Source organism: Euwallacea similis, chromosome 15 (assembly GCF_039881205.1).
Source record: "Euwallacea similis isolate ESF13 chromosome 15, ESF131.1, whole genome shotgun sequence".
Lineage (NCBI taxonomy): Eukaryota > Metazoa > Arthropoda > Insecta > Coleoptera > Curculionidae > Euwallacea > Euwallacea similis.
The window spans coordinates 2336141-2355398 of record NC_089623.1 but is presented as its reverse complement, the minus strand read 5'-3'; the positions used below and the strand labels follow the sequence as shown (position 1 = coordinate 2355398).

Here is a 19258-nt window from a genome sequence, read left to right as displayed (position 1 = left end):
AGAGGATGTGTTGATAAAGGGAACACTTTGGAGGAGACAATGTTGAATAATTTTTTAATATTTTTAAATAATGCAATTAAGCATTAGTTCTGGAACTTTTTGATTACCCCTCGTAAGTAGCTTCAAAGAAAATATTAACGTTTCAATATAAATGTGCCTTAAAAAAAGTTCAATAATTGTTGTTGCTCAACCAAAATTCCGTCACTTTATGCATTAAAATTACAGTACGTTGATCTCAATTTTTTCATTTTATATTATCTACAAGAATTCAATGATTATTAAATACGTAACATTTACAATCGCCATTTTTTATATTTAATATCTAGTATACTAATTCCGTCCATTTAGCTAATGAGCCCAGGTAATTCAATCTCCTTTCCTCGTCGTTTTTATAACAGAAAAATTATTGCAGAACTGACCACACAAACTCCCATAACCTACTTTTATCTGCTACAACAGTGCCAATGCAGACAAATATTAAGCCGCTTAATTTCACTTTCATATAAGGTCAGTTCAACTTATGTAACCGTTCGTAATATGTCTTTAATATTGCAGTGTTTAACTGTCGCTGTATTAAATTTAAATATATTAGTGAAATTCCCTTGGAAAATCTTAGAAAGTAAATTAACTGGAAGTGACTACTATTAGACTTCGCCAAGTACTGCAGGACTGTTATGTTCGGTCAATATAAAAGTCATAAATTAGCATGCTTGATTGAATTATTTTAAGAAGTGATTTGAAAACTGGCAATATGTTTCGCCATAAATGGCATTTTTGCTATAAAATATCGTATTTTTAGTTTGCGCAAAATTGGGTGATTGCGGATATGCCTTGTTATATGAGTCACTATTATCAGAAATTTGTCAAGTATGATTTAAGATAGAATTTTACATCAGGCCGTTCTTTCATTGCAGTCACGGAATGACACTCTCGAAATGGGAAAATGTACAGTATGTCCCCAAATGGGGTTGCCAAGAGGAGAAAGTTTCTTATTTTCATTTTACGAGAAAAATGTATTCTTGATGAAAGTTTTTGCTTGTTCCAAAACGGTTGAATCAGTGCTCACCGTTTCAATTTTCTTTTTCGTTACATAGAAATGTCGAAAGTAGGTTCATTTAGTTGAAAAGTTTTCTAAGTTCCAAAAATGAATTCTCGTTTTCTTGGCAACCGTAATTAAGACTTTTATTTATTAAGTATTTATAACAATAATTTAACAAGAGGAAACTACAAATAAAAAATTAAATAGATCCATTCATCACCTTCTTGAACGCACAGCTCAAGTCTTCGACGTAGTTCACTATAACTTCTTCGGATCTCTTCGAGTGGTAAAGACGCCCCAGGTTCTCTGATCCTCCTCTTCGGAATGTTCTACATTCGAAGAAAGAGCAATCCCATAAACTTTTTGTTTTAAATAGCCCCAAAAGTAAAAATTTACCATCAAATCAGAGCTTTTCGATGGCCATAAAACAGAACCATTTCAATGGTTCTTCAACTTTTCGCACATAATGGGCAGGACAACCATCTTGTTAAAAATAATTACCTCTTGTAATCTCGTAAAAAGTAACACCTCGCACGGTAATATGTCGGTAGATCATTCAACCTTACATGTAGATAATGTTGTAACATATTTAAATACGGGTGCTAATTAACCGAATTTCCGAAAAAAATATGGTTTAATTACACCATGGTAAGAGATTGCACACCATACGTTCACTTTAGCCGAATATAGCCGATTACGTGCGATTTAAAAATAGGGATTGTTGTGGTTCCAGTACTTTCCATGATGAGATGCAAAAGTACCATTGGGGGAGAGCGGGGCTTGATCAGAGAATACAATGCCTCGATAAAAGTATTGGTTGTCCATGATTTAAGTGTCATCCACAAGCAGAAATCAAAACGTCTTGCTTGATCTCCCGGCTCTAAAGCGTGGTTAAAAACTGGTTTGAAGAGATGAATTTTCAATTGTCTCAATATTTTTTGAATATGCATTTTACTCATTCTTAATTAAAGCGATCTTCGCCGTAAATAAACTTTTGAATTTTTTTAACCGAATCCGTTACAATAAGAGTTGCAGCATCATCTTCATCTCGAGCTGTCTTAGTTTCCTTTATATCTAATACGAAGTCAGTAATTGAGAATTTCTTCATCAATTTTTGTGCAACACATTTTGAGATGTAAATACACTGAAGCTTTTAATTAAATTCCTGGGTAATTCGAGGAATTGCTTTATTACCTTTGCCATAGAATTATGTCAGGTAAACTCGTTGCTCTTTCGGCAACATTTTCATTTAATTTAGTTCTTGTACAGTTGCCATAAAAACGAGAATTAATTTTTGGGACTTAGAAAAACTTTCAACTAATTGAACCTATTTTCAATATTTCTTTATAATCAAAAGGAACATTAAAATGGTAAGCACTGATTCGACAGTTTTAAAACAAGCAAAAGCTTTCATCACGGATACATTTTTTTCGTAAAATGAAAATAAGAAACTTTCTTCTCTTGGCAACTTCATCCGGGGACGTAATGTATATTTGCACACTTGCTGTATGGCAATAAAAAAATATTCAAGGCTCCATTGAGTGTTCCATTTATTGTTACATACACTATTAGTCACAGTCACCATATTATTATGCACCGCTGTACTCAAATTGAATGAAGTAATTTAGTTACATTTAAACCTTGAAAAGCCTATATTTCATTGTAAAACCGAGTTGCTTTACTTGGGTAGCTTTACGCTGTTCAAGAACCTACTTCAACTTTAATTTCGTAAACAGTGTGAATGAAATGAAATGTTGTAACAGATTATATTTCAATTGTCTTCATATAAATTGGGTCAGTTTGTATAAGCAAGCATTCTTCGCTAAGACTTAAGTATATCATGCAACTTGACTATGATATTACTTGGAGGCTATTTTATTTATGGTAAATAATCAAGTTGTAGTAAGTTTCAGTATCTTCCTAAGAAACGGGAATAAGCTGATCATTTTATGCCGTAAAACCACAAATGTTAGGTATATTGCATTAATTGGATTGTCGGCAAAAATAGTTCTATTTAATAAGTAGGTATTTACTTACCAACTCTGTGCTCATCGTATTACATCCTCGTAGTGGCAATGTGTAAATGATGGGAGCTTTGCGTTGCACCCATTCGGTGAGGCAGTGTGTGTTTTTCGATAGCCCCCTAGGGTATATCATTCCGTTAAATCTACCAGTCCTCGTATCAATGTTAACCACAATTTCGTTGCTATTACAGTCTACCCTAACGTCAGCATCAATAACTTCAGTTACTGAGTTGCCCTCCTCGTCTACTGCAATAAAAATGTTTAGATCTTATTTAAAATACAGGGTGTTCTTAACTATCATGTACATATGAAAGGAGGTAATTCTTTAGCTTATTTCATGACTGAAAATTCATATAAACATAGGTCCGCAAGCGCTTCGTTACTTATTTACAGGGTGTTCAAATTTCAAAATTTTTTCAGTTTTTTTCTTTATAGCTCCCGCAGTTTTTAAGCTGTTTAGCCAAAATTTGGAATACAATCTACACTGTAGGACTTATATAATTGGACATATCAAATAGTTTTGATAATCTACAGGGGTAATTCAATCTGACGAATTGCAGAAAATTGTTGTTTTATTTTTTCCTTGATAACCGATGCAGATAGAAAAAATACAAGAGGCCAAAAGGTTCTAAATAAAATTAAAAATTAATTTTAGATTATGTATTTTAGATTTCACTAGTGGCGCACCACAAAAAAACCAAGGGGGAAAAACGGGGGCGTGACCTCTGAAAAAAAAATTACCTTACAACCTTTCAGATCCCACAAACTGCATTTCAGTATCTCTTTTCGTTCTGAACTTATTGGAACGGTAAGTTTTGAAATAAACCCACTGTACACATTATAGAGATTAAGAATAGATGCGCTTCTACGGCATAATTTGACTAAAAATCATTTCACGTGACGTTCATTTCAGTTACTCGAAAGTGTTTGTGTAAAACTAATTTAACTTGGTGCCTTCCCAAAATTTGCAAATATATCTTGATCTGAGCTGTGAAACTGTAAGCTACTGCTCAAAATCTTTAAATGTTAAGTAAAGTAAATGTAAGTATTAATATGATTTAACAATTATTCTTCTCTATACTGCATCTACCAGCATTAAAAGTGCATTTTCTAATTTAGAGAAATAAAGTCACAGTTTTTTCAATATAAAGCAGTGACTAAACAGGCTTCATTTCGTATCTATCTACACGATGAAAATAGATACCTTTATTTCATCTCAGTTAACAAACGGGATTAATAACGGTCTAGAGGTACAGGACACAAATTGAATACGATCAAATTTATGCTAATATCTCGAGATTTCTTTATTACAAAGTCAAATAGATAAAATATGTATAAAACACGTCAGGAAATGCTATTTGGGGAATCACCTTATAATAGGAAATTGGGAGACATCACTTCGCTCGTTTCGCAGAATCTCACTCATTACATAAATTGATGTATTTCCTAATTGGACACATAAATAGATCTTCCGTGGTATCACAATCTAATGTCCTACTCACTACCTATTAACACAACTAAAGCTTTCACATAATGCTATAGGACATTAACTCTAAACGAAAGTACTATTTACGTACTTTCAGCTCTATTATTACAGTGATCATATTGTCGTAGTTGTACTTCGTTTAAAGACGAATGAATTCAAAGCGTGTTTTTCTCGTCAATCTGATAAATCTCTTGTTATCCTGCCTCCTTTAATGGCTACAATGGTAAAATCGTGAAAGGAAAACAGACACAGCAGAACGACATCATCTTGTTAATTTCGGAGATGGAGCTTCATGACCAAAAAGGGATCGTTAAGGTTCGAGGTCGATATTGGATGTTGGTACATTTAAGGAATTTGAAAAAGTTTGTTTGCTTAATCAGATATTGCAAAAGAAGTAATTATAGGTGCTTGGTTTGGTAACTTGTGAGCAAATAAAGTTTAACTATATTATTATTAAGAGCATTATAGTAGTGCTTTTCTTAGTTCAAGTATCAAAGTTGTACGTTCATTGATAATAGTATTATTTGTTTCTATCCCTATATGACGTGTATAATATTAGAAAATAAAAACTATCTGATAAAGTAAAATTCTGAGGGAGTTCACAATTTGACTTACATGATTCTGTAGGCAAGTTGGCGCATCTTGCTGTCGAAACCTGTAACAGAAAATAAGCATTTTAGTTCCCAACATAAACAACATTTTTTCTTTTCACTTTACATACTATATGATCAAAAAATTTTGGTTAATTAAAAAACCATAATTTGTCACAAAGTTACGCGCCAAATATACATGCTATGTACATTCAATTTTAAAGTCTCAATTGGTATTATAGATTGAGGGACACCTCATTCGAAAGGGCTTTTTTATCGTCAGCATGTACTTTTTATCATTTTCAATCACCTGTTAGTAAACCGACGTAATCCACACATTTTAAAGTAGGTACAAGCTGGGCAAATTACAATGAAGTTTTGAGGTGGCTATGTGTAAAACCTTCCTACTTTCAATTTATCAAATTTGCATCCACGACCATCCATTTTGTCAGATTTAGTTGACAGTAGTTCAATTTGAATGAAAAATTTCAAAAATTTCAATTAAAGCAACGACTCGTTAGTTCGAATCGCTGTAATCCAGATGTAGTAAACTGAAGAACCAAACACTAGCATTACGTACTTTATAGTCAGGCAAATGCGGATATATCTATGGAAAAGGGAAATACCAGCAAAATGCTATTTTTTATATAAATCAAGTTTAACTATAAGTCATTTATAGTTAAATAAAAAAGTTAGTTATATAAAAGTAATTTAAAGGTATTTAGAGATTACCGGTCAAATGTAATGTAATGTAACTATGTAATACCACATTTAGGATAATTGTAACTTGCATGGCTTTGGCAAATTACAAATAACTAATCAGTCAAAAATCGCTTCGTTTTTGACCGGTAATCTCTTTAAATCCCTTTAAATTTGGTCTGGTTCTATCCCACAAAACTACGACTTTATCAAAAATGATAAGATTTTCGACAAATTTTGAAGGATAGTAAAAATTTTAAAATTAAATTTGCTATTAAATGTTATTGCCCATTTGTTAGTTACTTTACAGATAAACAAATCCCAATTCTTTTAGACTTTACCTTACCCGTAATTCAATCAATTCAACCCTTACTGAGCATCTATCAATTTCATATTTCTACCAATTAAAGATGTTGATAAGAACAAAACATGTTTTAAATTTGGTTGCCTTGTGATGACGCATTACTGAAATATACTATTTTTTAGAAATTTAGAAGCCAACTTTGGAGGTTAATATCTCCTCAACTATTAACCCCAAAAAAAATCAACAAATCGTCATATTTTGAGGTTCTCTACAGGCACCTGTGTCGGTGCCGTTACGACTCACCCTGTGTCTTGAAAACTATTAATTCTAAGAAAGTCGACGTATTAATAAGTTTACATTAGAATTGAACGTAGGATCCAAAAGTTAGGGCGTTCCATTTAAAATAAGGAAACAAGTATCGACTTCCGGTACGACTAGAAGTGTGACATCATTGAAACTATTTTAGAGGGGGTTGCCTCTAGGCTTTTATCAAACCGCTAAATTTTCGCAACTTTGCTATTCATAGTTTTCCCAAAACGTCTAATGGCGGTTCCCGGTGGGACACCCTGTATTATCATCTATTTTACAAAGCCCTAAAACGAAACAATAGAATAATTACAATCACTCCGCGATATATCTTCACGCAAGAGTGGGCATTTGCAGGATCCATTAAAAATTCACAATCATTAGGTACCGTTCGACCCACAGTTTGTGAATTTGCTTCGCCAAGGTAATCAGGATTTATTACGTCACGAGATATAAACGTCTGCAGAGTAACATGGACGTGGTGCTCAAGGTTGTCTCCTTATTAGTTACTTTAAAACCAGATTTTATGTGTATATATACTGTTTATCTCTAAGAACATCCTACGGAGATTTAAGAGCTTCGAAATGCCACTTTTAATCTTTGGGTTTTATATCCCGATTGCTTATAAAATGGAATTTTGAAGATACGAACATTAACTAATTAATGCTGGTATAACGAATTTAGTGTCTATTTGCTCCTTCCTTTTATTTTTTTAACACAGATGCATTAAAAGAGTACATTAATTAACGTTCAATATGTGTCGAGGTGTTTTGAATAACTTAAATTAATCGGTTATATGTATGTACATGTAAGATTTCGGTATCGTTATGGAAAGAAAAAAATAAAACAAAAGCAAGTTTTGAGATACTTCTTTACTTGTCAAGGATCCGAGTCAGAATGCCCCCCGATACACATGTCTTATCCACCCCCGCGCGCACCCCTCTCTTTTCAAGAGCATTGATAAGCCACATTCCAGGCCTTTTCCCACGATTCCCTGACCCATCATCAATTTTTCTCTCGCCTATGTTAAGGAATTCATAAACAACCCTCTATCGTTTTCTCACGCTTATCTTAGAAGTAATTTACGGCTAACCCCCATGTCATTCTCACATGGTATTACTTGATAGTCTTAACATAAGCGAGGAATGCTCACATACATATATCTATGTATATCGTATATCTCTCTGGAGAAGGTGTTAGTAATTTCAAGAAATTAGTTACGATGAAGTTCTAGTTAACGATCCCACGTAAAGTTCAACTATGATTCGCAAATTTCATGGGATGTTTTTTTTTTGATATTCACGTTTTATCAATTTGGCAGTATTAAAAAAATATGTTTCTTTAATGTACTGTACCAAGATTGTTCGAACATTGACAAATATTTTAAGTAACTCAAGTGATTTCTTTTTAATTTAATACACCGCACTTACCTCATCTAATATAGTAATTATCAATTAAAGTAAACAAAAGTAACTTACCAGAATTAGAGTGACTATAATAATCTGCAGTGGTGCCATTACTTCTAGTATTGCCTTAGGAAACAGGCAGTTCAGTCTTAAAATACCCTGAAAATGGAAACACTCATTATAATTAAAGCGGAACTGTGAATATTCTGGGAATATATAGTGTGTCCCCAGATTATTGAAACGACTTTTATAAAAGTTTTAAAAAAAAATTCTCTTTAAAATTCAACTTTTTGGGGCCAGCCCTGCTTGGTTAAATACTAATTTCTACCACAATTTAAATTTGAAAGAATAAAATATCTGTTAGAACTTCTTCCTACGCATTGGCAAGCTGACAGTAGCACTTTGCCGCACGTGTGCGTCAGTGTCAAAATATTTATAGCTATTTGACAACAAAATGCCTTCGATAAAACTTTTTACCGCATGTAAATCTGCAAAGATTTTACTGCACATCTACAGTTAATATTTGCCCATGAGTCAACCATTACCATGACCCAGCTTGACAATGTCGTGTGGTTCCACCTTTAAATCGATGCATGTTAAGTGAACCGTAATCTGTTAGTCTTTTATGGTGGGAACATTCTAACTGAGTGTATGGAAATATTCAGCAATTGCTTAGCCATAAAATAACTCTTAATGAAGAAATCAACTGCGAAAAGAGTACGTAAAGGATTAGTAAGTATAAAATAGAAAAATAACCGCTAATAGTAAGCAGCTTTTGTAGCAAAGTCCGTTAAGACTTACTATTATGGGATGCAAGAAAATGGTATTCAAAGATTAATCCTCGGAATTTTAGATCAACGAACCTTCAAATCAACCAGTTAACGTGCCATGTAAATAATGTAAAATATGAAAGTCTGTGCCAGTTCAGGCTGTTTTGTCTTGGGAGTGCTTTGCTAAAATGTTCATAAATAATGCTTAAACTAATGAAACAAATTACGATTTGTAAAGAAGTAATTTTACCGCGAGAATTCATCAAAATGCTCATAAATCTGTTGTTGTTACTGAGGAAAGCTGTCAATGGCCTATTAGGTATAATCTAAAGTTATGTTGACCCATAGGTTACAGGTTAACCAATAACATTCATTCTCGTTAAGTTGGAAATAATCACAATTTTAAAACATGAAAGGTCATTAATATTAAATGTTCTTTATTATGAAAATTTTACTAGTACTTCCTGATGAATGCATTAACTCTTTGATTGTGGATAATGAATGAATGTACTGCGCCCAGACTATTTAAATCGCCAACTGATGTCTTAGACAGGTTGATATAGGTGATAAGAATTTATATAATTCAATGTTGGCATGAAATATTGCATAAAATCGGCCATTTGATACATGAAAATATTGTTAGGGTCTAACTGTCGCATTAAAATACAGGGTGGCTCATTTCTCCTCCCGTATTCTATAGCTCGTTTATTATTGAAAGTAGGATTTTGATATGATGCATACTTTACATGTGTCTTAGAACATACATTACGAAAATATTTCTAGTTATACAGGGCGCTCCAAAGAAGCATGACGATACCAACATAGCAAAAAACATATTTTTTGATAGGAAGTTGTTTTGCTTTCTATTTTGTGCTCACAAAAAAATCTTAGTTAAAAACAATAATTAATTAATTAATAAAAATAATCAAAGACTCTCTGTGAACACAAAACAAACCAATTTCCTATTAACAAATAAGTTTTTTCGTTGCTTACGTACAATTTAACCGAGTTTTTTTAGCCAAATTTATACCTGTTTTGCTTAAAAACTAATCGGTAGATTTTGAATCGCAATACACCATTGAATGTGGTTTTGAAAGACCTTTGAGGCATCACTTGACCCATGTTTCATTTTCTAAAAATCAGCCATTTTATGCTACCGATAACGTAGGCAACGTAAAGAAAAGTAAATAAAGTAAACAATGTCAAAAGATAGCATTTTTTGTCCTATTTAATGCTGTTTTTGAATTAAAAAAACAAAAATGTATTAAAAAGTTTTTGGTTATAATTTAGAACTGCACGATGTGTACTAAAACGCTTCTGGGGAAATACTCTTCTATCTATGGCATTGTAAATGTTTTATAAACGTATTGACGGCACTTTAATGAGTGAGTGCCCTGCGGCTGAAAGCCTAAGACCTCGGACTTTGCGTTGAAATCCGGGCGTCAGACAAGAACACCTTCAAAGAAAATGTACTTTTATCTCTTCTAGAGTTATTGACCGCACAGAAAAGTATAGGCCTGGCATAGTCATTGCCAGAAAAAAAGAAAAAATCTACCGAGAAATAAGATGTCCAACGCGAAGGAACGTGACGAGAGGGTATCGAAAGTTTTTAGTTGTCACGTATTCTCCGGTATAAGTGTATTCACACTCTTTTCGCAAAATTACTTATGCATTGCGCAACTTCATACTGACGATCAATTCCATCCTCTCTGAGTCATGAATATAACGAAATCATTAATGAAGTATATGGTTAAAGGAAAGAGAAAGCTCGCCTTTTTGGCAGACATAATATACTTCTAATTTTCATACAATGCTCATATATCTGCAATCTTATTATTGTTACATAAGCGTAGTTCATATAACATCCCTCTATATTCCTGTCATCTTTCTTTGCCGGAACACTTCATCGCATCTAGTTCCAGAAGGGAGGCCGAAGAATTGAAGGAGAAATAATTAAACGAATGGAGAAAAAAGAAATTTATCAATTTTTCAGAATGTTTTCTCTTGTTATTATAATTAATTAAAGTAAACTAATTCGGAAGTCGATTTTCACTCTCATGTATGCAATATTTATGCGTTAATGCACAAATTGATAAGAGCTATTACTCGTATTAAAGCTCCATTCACCGAAAGAGGAAACAATCGCCTAAACAAGTAATTACTTTCTAATATTACACAGATCTAATCTACCCTATGGACAGAAAAGGAAAGTACATGTATTTATCAACTAGGTCACACTCAACAACAGCCTTGATGAAAGCAAAACGAGCAGTCAATAATTACATCATTCACCATGGTATTAAACAATTAAGCACAATCATACTGCAATTACTCATTACCATGTCTCTTATGGCCCAAATTCTTTTAGTATTTATCTAAAAGAGTGCATCATTTACTTAATTAAAGTTCGATAATGATATGTCATTAATGAGGTTTAGAAGAATGAATGTGAAATATGAATTTTCCTGTTTTCTGAATATAAAAATTTCACTGTCACAAGATTTATTTTCAAATCTATGAACTTGAATGCTGAATATTGTGTTATACAGGGTGTCTCTAAAAAGTCGGCACAAAATTCTACCACAGATTTCTGAGGCGAAAACATGACGATGTAACCCAATTTACCTTAGTCTAAAAGTGGATGATTTTCAAAATATGATAGTTAAATTGAAGATTAAAAAAAGGAAAAAAATTAATTAGTTCGTTTGTAATGCTACTCTCTGAATAAAATGTCGCTTTATTTAGCGCTAACAGCGCCCTTTACAATGTGCATCGAAAATGTAAACGGATTCTGAGTTCTTGCTCCTAAAAATCACCAGATGCGACATGTTCTTCAGATAGTAACATTATAAACGAAGTAATTAATTTTTTTACTTTTTTTAATCTTCACTTTGACATCCTGTACTTTGGAAAACGTCCGCTTTTGCATTAAGATAAATTAGGTTAAATCGTCATGTTTTCACCTCAGAAATCTGTGGTAGAATTTTGTACAGACCTTTTAGAAACACCCTGTACATACGACAGAGAATGATATGTACCATATTGGGATCACGTGAGAACTAGGCAAAACAGAATATTAACCCGACCTCATATGTAGGTAGCTGCTAAGTAAAAAATGAGAGGAAGAAAATTATGCAACCACATTGAGAGCCACATAATGTTTTGACCACATAAGCAGAAGCTAATTTACTTGAACATGTTGAGCTTCAGTGTCCTTATTCTACCTTCAATGTGAACTGATCTATAAATATATGTCCGTGCAGCTCTCCCAACCATTTTTGTACACGAAGTCTCACTCATTTATGACCGTTTATTATTATTATCATTATTTACTTAAAACCACACGACATCATCTCTGAGCCGTATTTTGGGCCCTTCCTATTGCTCTTAAGGCATAAGCATGAAATATTGTGCACGAGCCACAGGCGAGGGCCGCAATCATGCAAGACGATTTTGCAGAGAGAGTGGAATTGTCAGATCAAAATTTAGCATAAGCTGTAAGAATGCCGCTATTGGGCTTAAAATGTTTGCCGGATAGACCAGGAAGATCAGAAAATACACGACTACAACTGCATGGATAATAATACGTATGCACACCTTGGTCCACTATTTTTGAATAAAGGTTTAACAAATGAAAACAACAGCCCATATCGATAATGAAGTAGATCTAACGATATTTATACTAACGAACGTAATCCTGCATCTAGGTTACTGTCCTAACATCACGTTGATATCTTTGGGATATGAACATGTGTTACAGCCTCGGTTTCAGCTTGAATATCAAAAAAATCACTCTATATGGACAACATATGGTGCAACATCAATCATAATTGTCTAATTATCAGTTTCAAGACTTAAGGAGGGCAAAAGCCATAATAATCAAATACCAAGATACCAATTACCGCTTCTTTTCAATGTTTACAAACCAAAATGGTTTTGTAACAACAATAATACGTAATATAACTGCCTTATTTTAATTCGCTTCTATACCTTGCCATAATTGATCATATGGAGGATTCAAAGGAATTATCGGCACAATAGATTAGTTTAAATACGTAGCAAATATAGGAGTGCTTGATCCTACTTATGCTATATTTATTTATATTATATTGTAATTTATAATATATTATATTATATTGTATGCAGGGGCGCCACTGGTTGAGCAATAGAATTACTTTTATTATAAAAATACAGGGTTTTATATCTTATTGCTAGACACCAAAATTGAAAGTAGTATCTAAAACACTTTTTTTTAAATTTATAAATAACAATTTGGAAAAAAAGTTTCGACACCCTGTAGCTAAAAATTGGCGTCGCTATATGTTCACATAAATTTTTCTTTATAAAATGACGTGAAAAATGACACTCAGAAATATTAGCACGACATTAAGGAACACCCTGTATATTATATAGGGCGTTCCTTAACGTGTGATGTTTAAATATCGGTTCAATCTCTCAAACCTAGACTAAAGAAAGGTAACAGAGGCGCAATGTGGACGGTTCTGTTGACAACACCACTCCCTAGATAATAATCTTCTACGGAGTTTATCAGTAACCGATAACGAAAAGGTGCTTAATAGCATAAGAAGAACTGTATTTATTTTATTTCACGCAAACTAATGGTTGTATGAAGAAATGACACGACTGAAAAAAATTAAAAATTGTGTGTAGTACTAAAAAAGTTTTATTGAAATCAGCTACTACAGGAAAAAGTTCTGAACGAAATAAAATTAGGGGTTGCTGATTCCCGCCCTCCAGAAACATGAGTCGAAAAATAGACACCGCCATAAAATAGCGTTCGACTAGCTGATAACGTACCAAATTTGAAATTTCTAAGTGTTTTTAAGAAAAAAGGAAAAAACAATTATTTTCCGCCAATTTAGTGCTCGAATATTTCAACAGGAAGGGCTCAAATTGAAAAATTTTATACAAAAATCCCTCCTAAAATGGTTGATACAACAGCCTGTTAAAAGATTTGAGCATCATTCTAGAACACCCTGTATAACGAAGTCAAAATCAACTGAAATGCTTCAAAGTACTAACGCAAACATTGTTTTACCTTCATGATAATAAGTAACTTAAGTAAATCCTTAGCTGAAGCCGAAATTCACTGTAAAACAAATAAGAATATCACAGCAGGCAAACGCATTCACTCGCGCTACGCAAACATACGCACGATCTAATTTTTCAAAGTTTCCCGTATCCCGAACAACGTTTTATGTGCTTTCATATTCCTTATCACTTATTCTGTTAATTGGCAGTAGATGTGTTACAACGGTCATTAGGTATTGCGATGTTACATGCTGCGGAAGCAGTGAGATTTTCAAAGACGAAAGTAACTGCACCACCGCGCTACAGCGACTTCTCGTTCGTGACTTCGACTGTCTGCCTTGAGTTTGGGTTGGTTTTGGTTGATTACCGTATACTAACGACTAAGGCTGAAAGCAAAAGCTGCGCCAACATTGAATTCATGACTTACGCGCTGTTGCAAAGCTCGGGTACGACTCGCGCCGTCACGCCATTTTCTTAAGACCTTGGGTATACCTACCATACATATGCAGGGTTTTTTTGGTGGTTTATATAAGGCAAATGTCTCACAAGCTTTTCGAAATGGTACGTCACGTGTATTTTTGCCAACACAGTAAGGAACCCAACATATACAGAGTGGTTCGTTAACAATGGTACAACCAAAAGCTGGAGATACTACACGTTAAATTGTGACGATTGGAGAAAATATACCTTATCCGAAAGTTGATAATTTCGAATATACAGGATATCGAAAGTTAAAATTTTAATTCATTTTTTGTCATTATTCTGAAAATATCTAGGTTAGACGCTTAATATTTTCAGTATAATGGCTTTCGTCACCTAAAAAACATAACTTTACAAACTTTCGAGTGTCTAATCTAGATATTTTCACAATAATAACAAGAAATGAATTAAAATTTTAACTTTCAACACCCTGCATATATCCGAAACTATCAACTTTCGGATAAGGTATATTTTCTGTAATCATTACCATTTGACGTGTAGTATCTTCAACTTTCAGTTGTCCCATTGTTAATGAATCATCCTTTATGGTCCGATAACAATTCAGTTAACTATAAAAGTTGCTGGTAACTTCTTCCTATTTGTAAATATTTTACTTTTCCAGCAGAGATACTATATTTAAATTATTAATTAATCAAATTCTCTTTAACGTCTTCACTTTTCTGTGCCAAAATTATTTATTTTTTACACATTTTTCAGGTTAGTGTTCACGTATATTAGAAAACCAGTTAATTCAAAAAAGATATTGCAAAAAAATATCATTGACTTTCACATCAAAGTTAAAAACGAATCAGATATTGTACACATAAAAAGGAGTAGCGACTCCAATGGGACAGACATACATATTTCATTTTTAGGTTCGCTATTTCAATTTGATCGTTTCTGCTTAATAATTTCTATACTTTCTCTAGCGGTTTCTAAAATATGAATGCTCTTTCCACGAATTTCCTCCACGTAAACTCACGCGGTCAGATAAATATCTGACCGCTCCATATTTCTGTGAAAAAATTTCTCTTGAATATTTTTCATAACGATAATCTTTTCGGGGAAAAATTTAAAAAAAAAAATTATTTTTTAACTAATATTAAAACTACAAGACTAAATTAGGTATATAACGTTACTTATAAAAGAACCATTAAATAAGGTGTTGAAAATGTCTTCCACCTGCAAAAATGCATGCCTCGGCCCTTTTTCGCATATCATCTCGTACTCTTTGAATAATCCCTCGTATATTTTTTATTGTGTTAAACAAATAAATTATGCGATTTCTCATTTGCAAATTGTTGCGTTTTATTTTTTTGCATGAAAACGGTTAACTTTATGAAAAATATTCAAGAGTCCTTTTTTTCACAGAAATATGGAACAGTTAGAAAATTATTTCTATTATTAAAAAACCAGTGGCATATCATATTTTTCGTTTAAAACGTTCAGTGTCACATCAATAAGGACGCCACTTGTGAAATTAAAAACATTGTTTTCCTCTTAAAAGATGTGGTTCTACACCTATTTTACGCTCTTTAATTTTCAAAAAAACAGGTAATGCCGAAACGGACTTATTAGGCAAAAACTTTTAAAAAAATTTACCACCCTGTATTTCAGCCAGAAAGCGAAAACAGATCCATGTTCGTAAAAACGTTTTTCTCATAATCATGCATAGATTCACCCCTTGAATTTTTGACATACTATTATGAAACACCCTGTATATTAGCAAATGAGCTGAAAGACAATTGAATTTTAAAACGATTTATCATACTCCTATACCTAAACGATCATATTTCGCAAACAAATGCAGTTTTACTTACGGTCTCTATGCATTGAATTATTTTTACCTTTTCGTCGAAGTTGGCCATGGACCGCCATGATGATTGAAAACAATTCAATTGTTCAAGCAATCGGGAATATTCGTTTGCCATCGTGTCAAAGATCTCTGGGCGACACTAAAAATGATGGTCGAGCTGCAATTCCCGATTTGAACATGAAAACTACAGTGGCCCGTCAAGTAGGCGTTGTTACGCAACAATTTGTTTTTTATTTTTTTTTAGTTGGGAAAAAGGCCTCGAACACAAGTATGGGCGGATTTGCAACACAATTCTCAGTGAAACTATCCGAGATGAATAAACATTGAATAATAATAACAATAGCAACAAAATTTTGATTAAAGAATTGGAAAATGTATTGATGTAGATTGTCAACATTTGGAAAATTTACTTTGGTTAATTTTTTGTAATTTTCAAAATGTAGCCATGACTCTTTGTTCAGGTTAAAGATTACTGCTTTCATTAAATAACGAACTAGATATATGTACCTGTAAATTATAAGTTTTTAATCGACTACCTAAAAATGTTATCACATTTAACCCTAGAATACTAATGTATCGTAAATTTTACGACGCTCGGGTTTCTTAGTCCGAATTCGTAAGGTTCCGTTTGATCCTGTGCCGCCTACTTATCAGTACCTTCCTGATTATTGCGAAGCTAAACGTCGATGAAACGGTATCTTGCTGGCTAATTGTTTCATGCGTCTAATAGTGTGATCGTCGTAAAATTTACGAGTGATTAGTATTTGCGTAAAATATTTACGAAAAGACAAAAATTAGTATAATCGGTAAAGCTTGGTTTTTCATGTCTCTTTTTTGCACTAACGCAGTTTTTTTATAGAAAATGGCATCCAACAATAGGCCTTTGAGTGACAAAGAACTGCAAAATGAAATTCAAAGAATTATGAATGGCGATTTCCAAAATGATTCATATTTAGAGTCTGGTGATGAAATTGATAATGAGTGGGAAGAAGAAGATCGTTTGGAGGTTGAAAGTAAATCAACTGACAGTAACATTAGTGACTTTGGGGAAGAAGTAAACAATGAGAGAGATAATGTAAACGGGACTAATTTAGTTATTGCTAATCAACCTTTGGACAATCCAATATACGGAGAGAGTAGTACATCATCTGAAGAAAATATTCCGTTATCTATTATAGCGGCTTCGTTAAAACGAAAAAGGAATATAATAAAACCAAAATCAATAAGACTAAAAGGAAAAAATGGACACAAATGGTCCACAAAATTGCCGCAACTATCAAAAAGGACAGCAAGAAGAAATATAGTCCATTTCATATCAGGAAGTAAAGTTGGTGGTGAAGTGTGTTCAGAAATTGTTGATTATTTCCTGCTTTTTTTTTCGGAGGATATTTTGAATAGAATTGTTGTTCACACCAACGAAGAAATTGCCAAACAGGCAGAAAAGTATACTTCTAATACGCCTACCATATCTATACTATCTAAAATGGAACTATTGGCATTGTTTGGTATTCTAGTAATGACTGCCGTCAAGAAGGATAACCATTTGAATGCCAAACAAATGTTTGATAGCACAATCTCTGGCTCTTTTTATAAAGGATGCATGAGTTGTGAGAGGTTTATTTTCCTGGTAAATTGCCTACGATTTGACAGCAAGAAGACAAGAACGGAAAGGTTAAAGAACGACGCATTTGCTCATATTCGTGAAATCTGGAATACATTCATCGAAACGTGCCGAACATCATATACTCCTTCATCATATTTGACGATTGACGAACAACTCTTGAGGTTTCGAGGCAGATGTCCGTTTAGGATGTATATTCCAAATAAACCTTCAAAATATGGAATTAAAATTGTTATGCTCTGCGACTCTTCCTCGAAATATATGATCGATGCCAGTCCTTATTTGGGAAAATCCACGCACACAGGAGGGTTACCATTATCTAACTATTACATAAAAGAGTTGACTAAATCTGTACATGGAACAAACCGAAATATCACAATGGACAATTGGTTTACCTCCGTTGGGATAGCAGATGAACTATTGAGTGATCCATATAAACTTACCATCATTGGAACAATTAGAAAAAATAAAAAAGAAATCCCACCCGAAATGCTTGAACTTGCAAAAAGAAAGCCTCAATCCTCAATGTTTTGTTTTGACAAAAGTAAAACTTTATTGTCGTATATGCCTAAAAAAAATAAGCTAGTATTACTGCTTTCCACTATGCACGAAGGGGCAGAAATTTCGGAAATAAATAATAAACCAATAATAATCTTGAATTATAATGAGACAAAGTCCGGTGTGGACACATTTGATCAAATGTGTTCAAACATGTCTTGTAGCAGGAAAACTAGACGGTGGCCACTATGCATTTTTTACGGAATGGTAAACACAACCTGTGTCAATTCGTATGTATTATATTGTTGTAACAATTTGAAAAATGGTGAAAAACCCCTTCGTCGATATCAATTTATGATTCACCTAGCTCACCAGCTTGCCAGGCCTTGGATGGAACATCGACTAAGTGGTACAACTTTACGCCGCAAACTTCGACAAACTATTCAAGAAATCCTCAAAATCGAAAAAAGATTTGACAACGCCACTCAAGTAGAAGGCAAACGTACCTTATGTTACTATTGTCCCAGCAGGTTAAGGCGAATGACGACCATTTACTGCACTCATTGCAAACATGCTATGTGCGGCGAACACCGCGGGAAATCTTGCACGGAATGCTTACAGGATTAAAAGTGATTAAACACCAAACATGAAATTATATTCCTTAGGGACCAAAGAGTATAGGTTAACTTTTGTTTCAATTAAAAAAAATTTTTTTTTATGAGTTTTTCGTATTTCTAGGAAAAGTCGTAAAATTTACGACACATTAGTATTAACGTGTGATAAAATCACATTAGTATTCTAGGGTTAACCTGGCGAGCGGGGCCTATCAACGAGTTCTTTTTGCAGAAAACCTTCAGAGTGTCAGAATTCGTAAAAATATTTAAATTACCGGCACAGATGAAGAAAACACAAATATTTTAAATTAATTTATCGTACCTCAAAATCTCTTCATTTATGTACAGTTTACAAAATTAGAAAAATTACTTGGACACTCTGTAAAACGAAAATAAGCAACTTGTGTATGAGACAAGTTTAGTGAAATCGCTCCATTCTCTTACCCTCTAGAATCCCATATTTATTGGTACCATTATTGTAGGAACACTCTGAGAGGTAGTTCTGTAGTATTAAAATTAATTTTCAAATGTTTTCAACCAAAATTGACGTACA

The 19258-nt window shown here is 33.4% G+C and overlaps 2 protein-coding genes across 2 annotated transcripts in view; one reads left to right on the top strand and one right to left on the bottom strand.

The window, feature by feature from the left end:
• Nucleotides 1-14062, bottom strand: part of pio (piopio) — a 29006-nt gene extending 14944 nt beyond the window's left edge. Inside the window, exons 1-4 of the mRNA XM_066397530.1 lie at nucleotides 13684-14062; nucleotides 7927-8013; nucleotides 5165-5204; nucleotides 3077-3309 (exon numbers count right to left, since the gene is read on the bottom strand). Of these exons, the coding sequence (XP_066253627.1) occupies nucleotides 3077-3309; nucleotides 5165-5204; nucleotides 7927-8013; nucleotides 13684-13689 (366 nt within the window). The 5' untranslated portion in view covers nucleotides 13690-14062. The remainder of the gene's footprint in view (nucleotides 1-3076; nucleotides 3310-5164; nucleotides 5205-7926; nucleotides 8014-13683) is intronic.
• A 2588-nt stretch (nucleotides 14063-16650) lies between these two features.
• LOC136413803 (piggyBac transposable element-derived protein 4-like) lies at nucleotides 16651-18718 on the top strand. The gene is made up of 2 exons (XM_066397514.1): nucleotides 16651-16778; nucleotides 16832-18718. Exon 2 carries the CDS (start codon nucleotides 16835-16837, stop codon nucleotides 18716-18718), a length of 1884 nt encoding a protein of 627 aa, XP_066253611.1. The 5' UTR covers nucleotides 16651-16778; nucleotides 16832-16834.
• The last annotated feature ends 540 nt before the right edge of the window (nucleotides 18719-19258 follow it).

Bases quoted from the DNA above. Each gene is read 5' to 3' on its own strand.
- LOC136413803 (XM_066397514.1), top strand. From the start codon at position 16,835: ATGGCATCCAACAATAGGCCTTTGAGTGACAAAGAACTGCAAAATGAA.